Source organism: Rhinopithecus bieti, unplaced genomic scaffold (assembly GCF_001698545.2).
Source record: "Rhinopithecus bieti isolate Rb0 unplaced genomic scaffold, ASM169854v2 scaffold_16999, whole genome shotgun sequence".
NCBI lineage: Eukaryota > Metazoa > Chordata > Mammalia > Primates > Cercopithecidae > Rhinopithecus > Rhinopithecus bieti.
In genome coordinates, this window is record NW_016808939.1 from 2431785 (window position 1) to 2443715 (window position 11931).

At 38.9% G+C, this 11931-nt stretch overlaps 1 protein-coding gene across 1 annotated transcript in view; it reads left to right on the plus strand.

Annotated features, from left to right (window-relative positions):
* The window catches only part of PALLD (palladin, cytoskeletal associated protein), a 430541-nt gene that overhangs the window by 173357 nt on the left and 245253 nt on the right, over positions 1-11931 (plus strand). The window contains 4 exon segments of the mRNA XM_017887895.1: positions 2126-2192; positions 3782-3887; positions 6259-6333; positions 11347-11498. Of these exon segments, the coding sequence (XP_017743384.1) occupies positions 2126-2192; positions 3782-3887; positions 6259-6333; positions 11347-11498 (400 nt within the window).

The following is an 11931-nucleotide window of genomic DNA, read 5'->3' on the forward strand; positions in this document are numbered from 1 at the left end:
TGGGTGTGTGGTGGGGTGAGTATGGATGTGGTGTGTGTGGAGGGGTGTGGTGTGTGGTGGGGTGTATGTGGTGGAGTGAGTGTGGATGTGGTGTGTTTGTGTGGTGTGTGGTGGGGTGTGTGTGTGTGGTGGGGTGTGTATGGATGTCGGGTATGTGTGTGTGTGGTGTGTGGTGGGATGTGTGTGTGTGTGTGTGTGTGTGTGGAGTGGGGTGAGTATGGATGTGATGTGTGTGTGGGGGTGTGGTGTGTGGTGGTGTGTGTGTGTGTGTGTGTGGAGTGGGGTGAGTATGGATGTGATGTGTGTGGGGGGGTGTGGTGTGTGGTGGTGTGTGTGTGTGTGTGTGTCTTCACTGCATATCCCCCTTATGGAGTGCACACCATAGGTGTGCAGGTGGACTCAGCTCTCTAAATTAGGGTTACATAACTTGAAAGTCCAAGAAGTTCTGGCAAATAGAGGTAGAAAATGAAGTTGTAAATCATGAGGGTCATTAAATGACGGATTTGGGGTTTTTTTATGTTACTGAGTAGAGACTCTAATCATCTCATTTTTAACAGGGAAGGCTTGCTCTAGGAAAATCTATCCGACACAGGGAGGGCAATGATGAATTTGAGAAGGAGGAGATGGGAAGACAAGAATGGTTTATGGTAGTCCAGGCCCCAGGCGAAGAAAGCCTACACTGGATGGTAGACACAGAAATAAGTAGGAAGGGACAGCAAACATTCCAGCAGAGTTACATAAACATGGCTGTTTTCAATGTCAATAAAAGACTGGAAAACATATCACAGTAGAGTCACTGGAAGGAATACCAGGCAGCTATACAAGAGAATACAGTGAACGTATGTATTCTAAATCCACTGATAGGCAAAAGTAGCCAAATGCCAAGTGAACATGTCATGTGAATCCATTTGTATAAATATGTACATAAATGTAAATATGTTGATATGCTGTATTACACTTATCTGGGCCATGTGCGGTGGCTCATGCCTGTAATCCCAGCACTTTGGGAGGCCAAGGTGGGCGGGTCATTTGAGGTCAGGAGTTCGAGACCAGTCTGGCCAACATGGTGAAACCCCATCCCTACTAAAAAAAACATATGAAAATTAGCAGGGCATGGTGGCACATACCTGTAATCCCAGCCACTCAGAAGGCAGGAGAATCGCTTGAACCCAGGAGGCAGAGGTTGCAGTGAGCCAAGATTGCGCCACTGCGCTCCAGCCTGGGTGACAGAGCAAGATTCCGTCTCAAAAAAAAAAAAAAAAAAAAAAAAAAAGGACTTATCAGGAATAATACACATCGGACTTAATGTGGTATTTGGGAATGGCATTTAGGAAGGTGCCCTTTGATCTTTACTATTAGGCTGCACGATTCTACGCTCTGTGGTTATTTTCTTATAAGCATGTATTATTATATAAAAGAATATAAATGACCCAAGTTAAATATGTCTTGGAAACATTAAGAATATACTTCGAACCATTGCAATTTTTTAAGTCTGTTGCCTAAAATCTCTTGACATGAAATATGTAAACATCAAAATCTGACTGCGGTTTACCTTTTGACTAAAAATCTAGTAAGTTGACCCTTTATTTAAGAACAGTAATAATGCAAATGAATTTGGGAAGGCATGATCCAAAATCAAAGGCCTTCTTATTCAAGAACAGAACTGCTGTCATACTCAGTTTTACCCAGGAGCCAGAAAGCATCTTCTGATTCATGAGTAATAAAGACATTATCAGTCCTTACCCTGCAATCTCTGGAGAAGATTACAGTTTAAAAGCATGGGTGTTCTTCACACAGACACACACACATCTTTATTTCATAGTTTATAGCCATTTAAAAGTACGGTTGTGATGACCACGGTGATAAAAATGAAACTAATAATAAATCTGCCATTGAAAGTATATTGCTTTGAAGAAAGCTATTTATAGTAGTACTTTTTTAAAATGAGTTTCTGAAGAAACAGTACAAATAAAAAATGGTCTGAGCCTGGATCACTCTATTTTATTGTGTGTTTCGGTCAAAAAGACTTTGTATGTTATTTTATTTAAGGGAAATATAATTCTTTGCAATTATTATAGATAACACTGATATCTTAACTTTACCATTATCTTTAATACTTTCCCAGGTGCCAGTTCAACAGATTCCGACAGTGAAAGTTTAGCTTTCAAATCAAAAGCTGGAGCTATGCCACAGTAAGTGCCTACAATTCCATCGATTATCTGGAAACAAAGAATGGCAACAGAATGGTTGGGGTATGAAACCATGCTTGCTGTGCTTTGAAGGAAAAAGTCAACTGATGTTAATCAGAGACCAAATACTGAGGTTAGGACACAATTTTTTTTTTTTTTTTTTTGAGACAGGGTCTCACTCTGTCACCCAGGTTGAAGTACAGTGGTGCGATATGGCTCACTGAAGCCTTGACCTCCCAGGCTCAAGTGGTCCTCCCACTTTAGCCTCCCAAGTAACTGGGATTATAGGCATACACCACCATACCTGGCTAATCTTTTTTTATTTTTTGGTAGAGACGGGGTCTCACTATGTTGTCCAGGCTCATCTGGAACTCTTGGACTCAAGTGATCCTCCTGCCTCAACCTCCCAAAGTGTTGGGAGGGATTATAGGCACAAGCCACCATGTCCAGCCCCAACACAATTTTTAACTTGAAAATTTGAACTTTGAAGTCTGCATTTCGTCATTGATATGCCAGAATTTTACTGTATGCAATGTTAGTTTCAAAGACAGCCATCTAACTTAGTCTAAATCTATGGAAAGAGAAGTTACATTAAGAGAAAATCAGTTAAATCATTACTAAAATGTGAGGACTAATTTATTTATGCAAGTTGGAAAATATCTAATTAGGCCAGAAGTACGTTTTCCTTTGGATACAATCTATTTTTATTTAGATCTTGTACCTGAAATTCACAAAACTTAGTTATTCCTACAAAGACGTACCAATTATTAAAACGTTAATATCTTAATTATTTGACAAAAATAAAATCTACCAGAAATTTGTATTATGGAAAACTCCATAAATATTGAGACTGTTCTAATAAATTTCTTTTATCTGCTAGTATGTGCATAAAAATTATATCCATTCAGCATCAAATAATCAGTGATGCTAAAAGGACCTTGTAAGATTATTTGACCACCCCTGATTTTTGATAAGGAGCTCAAGTTTAGTGAAGTTACATGGCTTGCTTCAGATTTCACAGCCAGCTACTTGGCAAAGCTAGGCCTAGAAACCAACTCTTCTTAATCCTCTGTGAATACCTCACTAACTTATATGCACTAAGAAAACACAAAAATTCCAAGATACCCGCAACAAAATTAGTAACCAGAACAAAGAACAGCTGCTAGACTTAAAATAGACAATCAAAACTTTGAGTTAAATATAGGACCCTAACCCTAAACATTTCAAATCTCTGCTTATTAATAAAGATTGGATTTTTTCCAAGTATTTTCTGTTAGGATTTTCAAGTTTAATATGTTAGCATCTTCAACAGTGTCTCAGTTACATCGAGCTACTTTTCTTTTACTCATGTATTGATTTTGCTAAATGTCTATAAGGTACATTCTATAAGGTACATGCATATACTGACCGCAGCTATTCTAGCTGTCGGTTATGCATTCCCATTGCGGAAGCAATTACAGTTGAACTGGGTTGAGTATGCAAAAAGAAACCTAGCTTTTCTGTTGAAATGTTTCAAGGAATTATTTCTGCTAAAAAAGCAAAACAAAACAAAACAAAAAATCTGACTAAACACTCACCTTCTTGTTTTCCAGAGCTCAAAAGAAAACAACTTCTGTTTCCTTGACAATAGGATCATCATCTCCAAAGACAGGGGTGACCACAGCTGTGATTCAACCATTATCTGTCCCTGTGCAACAGGTAAGTGTGCCTTGAGCCAGAGCCCATATAGGGGTCGAACTCATCAGCAAACTTGTGGATTTTAAGAATATGGCTTTGATTCTAACTAGTATACTCCCTTGAAATATTTTCTGAGTGGATACAAAATTCGGAGCAAAGAAAATTGTAGGTATGGTTTCTCCTTTCAGTTCACTAAAAATAACCTTTAACCAAAGCCACACCACCAATTAGTCAACATTTGCATTTCCATTGGGAACTTCTTTCTCTAACAGCTAATAATCTGATAAAATGGTATCTGTTTTAGCTGTAACTATTTGATTATTCCCTCACATGTATATGCTCTTTCATTTAGCCAAATTTATTAGCTCATTACAAATTAAAAGACAAGTCTGCATACCAACAAAAAGCTTTCCCACTCCTAAAAGCTAAACAAATAAGAAAAAACAACTCAAATTCCTTGACTTCACCATGCTTTTTGATCTTGCTTTTATTTTATTGTAAGACTGCTATAGCCCTCAAAGAACAATAATATAAACTACTGGAGTAATTGTAATGAGTTTACTTTGCAAACACAAACAATATGAACTTTTAAAAAAAAGTTAAAAAAAATTACATCTGGATGTCTCTAAATCATGATTTAATGAATTTGTTCAAAGACAGCACTCACAGAAAGGTTTTCTCCCACAGTCTTGAAATGTAAACTCATTCCTAAGTAATGAGTATGTCTTACAAGTGTCGCCATGTCCTCCTTCAGCCTTTATTACCTATTGAATGCTCAGGGATGTTTCAGCCACTATAGAGGCCAATATGTACTATCGATACGTGGAAAATACAAACAGTAGAGAGAAGACATTTGGGTCCATAAACTTGAGTCAACCAGTATCAGTTACTCGGAGATAGCATTTATAGTACATATTTCCTTTAAACCCCTTAACCAGAGTGGAATTTATAGAAATATTTGATTAAATCAATGGGCATTTGTTGGTATTTGATGTTTAAATATTGATAAATATTTATTGAGTGCTTAGTACTGTGCTAGGCATTTCATGACAGGAAAAAAAGTGTCACCCACCCCATTCCCAAATGGGGTGAATGTGACAGAATATATTTAGATGTAAGACAGAAGCCTAGGAAATAGATACACACACATCTAGATATGTAAATACCATAGTAATGTAAAGAGTGTATTTTTAAATGGATTAAATTCTACGAAGACATGGAATGGAAGGTAGTTTATCCCATGTTTGTAGTTGGGAGAATGAAGTGCCCAGAGAAACTCCTTCACTTTCTTATTGCAGGCAATGTGACGTCAAGTCGTGCTCTGGAACCAGACTGCCTGGGTTTGAATCCCAGTTCTACCACTTCCTAACAGAGGAAGCTTAGGCAAATAATGTAACCCCTCAAGCCTAGTGTTTTCATCTGTAAGATGAAGATGACAACACCATGTATCTCACAAGTTTGTCCTGAAGATCCAGTGAGTTTATCTTCATATGACACTTGGAACAGTCCCTGGCATAGAGGAAATATTAATATTATAAGAGTGTTCACATATTCTTGGAACATAAAAAGACAGTGAAAAGTGAAAGCCAGACCTCTTGAATCACAGGCCAGTAACGTCTTCCAGGGGTAGCGAATAAGCTCCATTACCATCCTAGCATCTCTGCAGCTCTGCCAAAATTCTTCATGATGTCCCGTGGCATATTTAGACACACGATACCAGATCACCATCATCTTGGGTTAAGAAGCTAACAATAGCTTCCATACGTGAACAAATCCAGATTATTGAAAAATAAGTGATAGTTCACAAAGAAGTATTTTCCATTCACTACTCTGAAATCCTTATATTTCTCCAGAGATGAATGTCATTCAATAGGTATTTTAGTGCCTTTGTTTTTTGCACGTCAATAAAAAAAAATCTTTTCTCTCCTTTCCCATAATCCCTATATCAAAAAAGAGTACAAGTTAAATAAGGATAGGTAGATGTTTGATAACTTACCCTCCACTGCCGATAGCCAATGACTTTTATGCATTGAATCCAAACTGTATTTAAAAATAAAATATAATGTCTACAATAACTTTTAAAAGACCTGTGTGGAAGTCCCACACACAGAAATCCATTTGGTAATAGCATTTAAAAACTCGTGGATCCCCAAGGACCCAGAGAACTTTTACCTTGAATATCCTTTTGAACAGAGAAGAGTAACAGATGTGAAATGAGGAAGTGGAACAATGTCTGTACTGTAAGAGTAGACAAGTAAAATGACGTATGGCGATACTTTCATTTACTCGTTTCATTCAAGTGGGGCGATCCCCATAATGAAAGGTTTCTTCAGCCCATCTTTTAGGCGATTTATATATTTAGAATTTGATCCATGTGTCTCTGCTTTTGCAGGTTCACAGTCCAACTTCATATCTCTGCCGACCTGATGGAGCCACCACTGCCTACTTTCCTCCTGTTTTTACAAAGGTCTGACATCTGGAAGTCTCATTCTCTGTGTTTGCTTTGGTCCTTCAATTTCATTTACATGTGGCTTCATGTAGCAATCTTTAAAAATTAAAAGGAACAGATTAGTAGACTGATTACCATGGTTACCTTTGGGATTAAATAGATACTTGTTGAACAACTGCTGTGTGACTATAATCTTGTGATGGGCTCTGAGAGATGTGAGCAGGAACCTGATAGAGCCTAAAATCTAGTGGAAAAGCCAAGACAGGTAGAAAAAAGATAAACAAACAAACAAAACAACAAAAAAAACACTGCTGTGTAGGAAATTGCTTGGGAAATCTAGCAAGTTTTATAGAAATTCAGAAAAACTGACTAATTTTCCATTTGTCGAGTCCAGAATTTGCATTGCCAGGCTGAATGGCATCCAGTTCATTGGTCAGCCTCTCAAGTCAGAAATGGTTCCATATAGCATTTCTTCTCTTCCTTTTTCTTTTTTCCTTCCTTTTTTTTTTTTTAGAGAAAATTATAAAACTTTATTAAAAGACATTTTAAAAGGCCCAAATAAATGGAGACATGTGCCATGCTTGCAGACCAACAGACTATAAAGTCATGACTCCCTGATTAATCTGTATTTAATATAAATCTGGCTACAATTCCAACAGATTCCTGGGTATTTTTGTTTTGTTTTGTTTTGTTTTGTTTTTACTTTAAATTCTGGGATACATGTGCAGAACATGCTGGTCTGTTACATTGGTATACATGTGCCATGGTGGTTTGCTGCACCTATCAACCCGTCATCTAGGTTTTAAGCCCTGCATGCATTAGGTATTTGTCCCAATGCTATTCCTCCCCTTGTCCCCCATCCCCCGACAAGCCCCAGGTGTGTGATGTTCCCCTCCCTGTGTCCATGTGTTCTCATTGTTCAACTCCCACTTGTAAGTAAGAACATGTGGTGTTTGGTTTACTGTTCCTGTGTTAGTTTGCTAAGAATGATGGTTTCCGGCTTCATCCATGTCCCTGCAAAGGGCATGAACTCATTCTTTTCTATGTCTGCATAGTATCCCATGGTGTATATGAGCCACATTTAAAAATATGGAACGCTTCACAAATTTGTGTGTCATCCGTGTGCAGAGGCCATGCTCATCTTCTCTGTAGCATCCCAATTTTAGTATATATGTGCTGCCAAAGCAAGCACAAGTTCCTGGTTTTTAATTGTTTGTTTGATGTAGAATGTAGCAACCTAATTCAAAAAGTTGTGTGGAGGAAAAGCAATGGCTAAGAATAGCCAGGATACACCTGAGGAAGGAAAATAAGGTAGTGTTAGGAAGGAGTGGGATTTGTCCTATGAGATAGCAAGACGTTTTAAAGGTATAGTAATTAGGGCAGTATGGTCCTGGTACGAGGCTAGAGAAATTGATGTGTAATTGGAGTAGAGCCCACAGAGATACTGAATACTTACAGAAACTTGCAAATCACTGGAGAAAGAATTGATTCTTCAGCAGAGGTGAAAAAGTATCCAGTTGGACTCCTACCTCATACTTTTCACAACAAACAATTCCTAGTAAACTAAAGACAAATGTGAAAGCAAATCTATAAAACTTTTGTGAGGCAGAAAAGAAAAGCATTTTTGTAATCTCCATTTAGGGAATGATTTTTTTTCCCTTCAGCTGGTTGAATCCACGCTTTATAAAATATCTTTTCATAAGCAGTTACAGTATTTCCAGTTGGGTACAGGCAACAAATGATAAGAAGTGGTAACAACTTGGAAACTACCCTCCTAGCTAGGCTGCTAAAAAAGAAATCATGTAAAACCCTGCCTAAAACTATGTCAATCTGATAACCAATGAAGTCTTCCTTTAATGTTAAGAACAGAACATGTTTACAGAGGGGTGGACACTCCACATTTAGGATGTAGTTTAAGAGTTTTGCAGAAGCAGCTTCCCAAGGTCATCGCCAGAAAGGGTGTGTTGCCCAATGTATTGGTAACCAAGATACAGTTGATTTGGGGGTGCCAGGGCCCAGCATGCCTCTTGGTTTAAATAAATAAAGTCCATGCTAGTGGCACAAGGGAAGGAAAAAAGGATGCGAAGTTTTGCTTTCTTTCACTACCGGGCTTTCCCGCATGGGTCTGGCATGTGTAGATGTTATGGAATTCCTCCTGGGCACCAGGAGGAACTCTCAAATACTAAGTACAAAATCCTGTTTCCTCCCTTGCAATCCAGCTCCTGCAACATAGTCATGTTAGTGGTCTTTCCCGTTTCCCCAAAAGAAAACTATGAAGCATTCTTTGTGCTAACAGCGCAGCTTTAAAGAGAAGTAAACCAAAACTCTGTTTTTTATATAGGTTGATTTTTAAGAACTCTCAAACTGTCAATTCACTGGAAGCTCAGAGCCACGGAAGCTCAGAGCCACTGGAAGCTCAGAGCCACTTCTCCAGCCTTCCACTTTCTGTGTCTGGACCATGGAACATCTCTCTTCTGCAGGGCTGTTCCCTTCCTTGATGCATCTACTTTTCCCTTTCTCACTTTAGGCAGCTTCTGTCTCTGATTTGCAGGGTCCTTTTTAGGCCTGGTCTCTGGTTTTGGAGAGGTAGGTTTAGAAAATAATACTGCTGATCTCTGTAAATCAAAGTAGCCTTTGCTTTGTCACTCACAGCACCTTCGTTGGGCTTTCTCTTAAGCATGATGATGACAGTCAATGGCAGGTGGGCTGGTTTCACAGTCCAAGGGTTGCCTCCATCTGTTTTCTCATGCTACTCTGGAAAAGATTCCTAGGTCCTAGGTCTCACAGCTGGTCGGAGGCAGAGCCAGTGCTCCTGCCTGCAGGCCACCTGGCAGATTGGTGGGTTGTGGACCACAGGACTGTGGGTAGTATGGACGTACATGTGACATTTCTCCCCAAATAGACCCCTCCAAAGAAGCACAGTGTCAGGCGGACTTGATGGTATGGCAAGAGGGGTCCTTATATGGATCCTGAAACCCCCAGGGCCCCAAGATACTACACAAAGTAGATGATCCAGGTTGCCATGTGCATCCTGTAAAGGTTGGCTTTCAGTCTCCTTTGGGACTCTTGCTATGTTCCCGAAGGTTCTCCTAATGGCTTACTATGTTCAGCCATGGCTTTTGCCAAGATAAAAATGTTAGCTCCAGGAGGATCCAAATGACAATCCTGGAATAACTGTGGAGCTTTGACTGCTTAAGTTGCTTGGCATCTACCCATTTCCTACATCTCTGACTTTCTGACACTGAAAAAAAAAATGCATAATCTTAGGAATAAATCAAAGTCTCTTTTGGTGCCTCAAAGCTGAAGCATGAAAAATATTTCAGTGCCATTTGTAGTCTATCCTGAACAGCTTCCTGGACAAGCCTAGAGACATTTAATAGGTTAACCCATAGAAGCTGGACCCCATAAGTGACATTTACCCTGTTTTGATCTAATAAATTAGCTATTCTATGGACCCAGTCACAAAGAAAGAAAAATACTATTTAAAACCAGAGATTTTCTCCATTTAAATATAAGAAAGAAGAAAGAATGAAGTCAGAAATAGTTGATCATCTAAACCTTTTCACTTAAAGACATTCTAGTTAACTACCAAAATGTTTATCAAATGTCTTCTCAGACTTCACATTAGACTTTTATAGTTCTGCCAACGTCATAGGCTTTTAGAATTTCCTCAGGGTTTTAGCACACTTACTGCAGGACATTGGTTACAGAATTGGTTTTTCCAGAACATCATTTGTTGTCCCATCAGATAATTTTAGCACACATACATACAAACAAACAAACAAAAAAAATTCACACTTCCTAATGTGAATTTGTTTGCTTTTAGTCTATATATGGGTAAATTATGTTTGAGTTATTTTGAGAGTCCTACACCCTACATTTGATCCACTATTCTTTTTTTGAGATGGAGTCTTGCTCTGTCACCCAGGCTGAAGTTCAGTGGTGTGATCTTGGCTCACTGCAACCTCTGCCTCCTGAGTTCAAGTGATTCTCCTGTCTCAGCCTCCCCCAGTAGCTGGGGTTACAGGTGCCTGCCACCACGCCCAGCTGATTTTTGTATTTTTAGTAGAGACATGGTTTCACCATGTTGGTCAGGCTGGTCTCGAACTCCTGACCTTAGGCGATTCACCCGCCTCGGCCTCCCAAAGAGCTAGCATTACAGGTGTGAGCCACCATGCCTGGCCTAGATCCAATATTCTATAGTCAGAAGTTTAAATAGTAAGAAAGTTTAAACGTTCCTATTGCTAGTTAATTCTGGAGAAGAAGGGTAGAGAGAAGATATATGTGAGGGAAATATTAATGTCCTGATATTTAAGAACAAGTATAAAAGCTTTACCTCTTTGTATCTATAAAGCCAAATTAATTTCTAATCTGTTAGATTGTAAAGATTTATTGGTCTGGAGTTGGAGTGCGGTGAGGGACAACAAAGGCAGGAGCCAAGAAGGAGGAAATGAAAGTCAATAAGGAAGAAGTGCAGCATGTTTCATTACTTTACTCAGAATCTCAAAATGAGAAAATACAGAAACCCCTGAGCTTAATAAACTCAGCATCGGAAACTAGTCGGGCAGAGGTGGTACATGAAAAGGCTGAGGCATGTGAAAACAAATGCATGTCTTTTTTCTCTTCTTGTCTGGTTTTCATAAGAATCTACTTTTATTTAGAGTGTGATTGTTTCAAGAGATTCACATTCCACCCGCTTCCTCTTAAATGTAGATAAAGAAAGTTAACGGTGGTTACCATCAAATTCCATAAATGCAGAGCGGTCAGTGCAAATTCACAGACAGGCCAGAAAGTTTTGCAGGACTTTGGTCAACTTTACTCATTTTATGACTTGGAGAGGGTGAAAAGCTGATAATCAGTGGATTCAAAGGTGTTTGTCCTTACCTGAGTCAGTACTGATTATTTTATGATACAAGTTTGCATTTTGTGTTTGTATCTGTTTTGTCTCGGATTTGCAATTTTTCTTCTGTGTTGTGAAATTGCTTTAAAATGCACCAAAGTCTGATGGGGTACATTTTCCTTGAATTTCAGGAACTTCAAAACACAGCTGTGGCGGAAGGCCAGGTGGTGGTTCTGGAGTGCCGGGTCCGAGGGGCACCCCCTCTGCAGGTCCAGTGGTTTCGGCAAGGGAGTGAAATCCAAGACTCTCCAGATTTCCGAATTCTACAGAAAAGTAAGGAGAAGTGCCCGTGTACCGAAGTCTGACCATTTTGTTCTCTCCAGCTTCAAGAAAACCAAGAAGGGCTAAGTCATTGAGATGAATTGATCTCTATTTTCAAAGAGTGGCAAGATCAGATAATCTACAGTGTGTTGAAATCCAGTAAATGGAAACTGTGACCCCCTTGAAACTCTAATGAAAGTGATATATTCTTTCTTCTTAAAAAATGCATATATACATTTGGACTCAAATTTGCATGAATAATTTTAGGAGGTTCACAAGGCTCCCAGAGCCCATCTATGAACTGCAGTTGGAAAAATTTCCTAGTGTAAGTTGATACAGGAATTTGAGTTTCTATGTTTTATAGAAATATAAACTGATCTATCACTTTATATCTTTTGTATGATGGAGTTTGTAACATTTCTTCAGTCATGTCCTAGACAGGTAATGATAAGGAA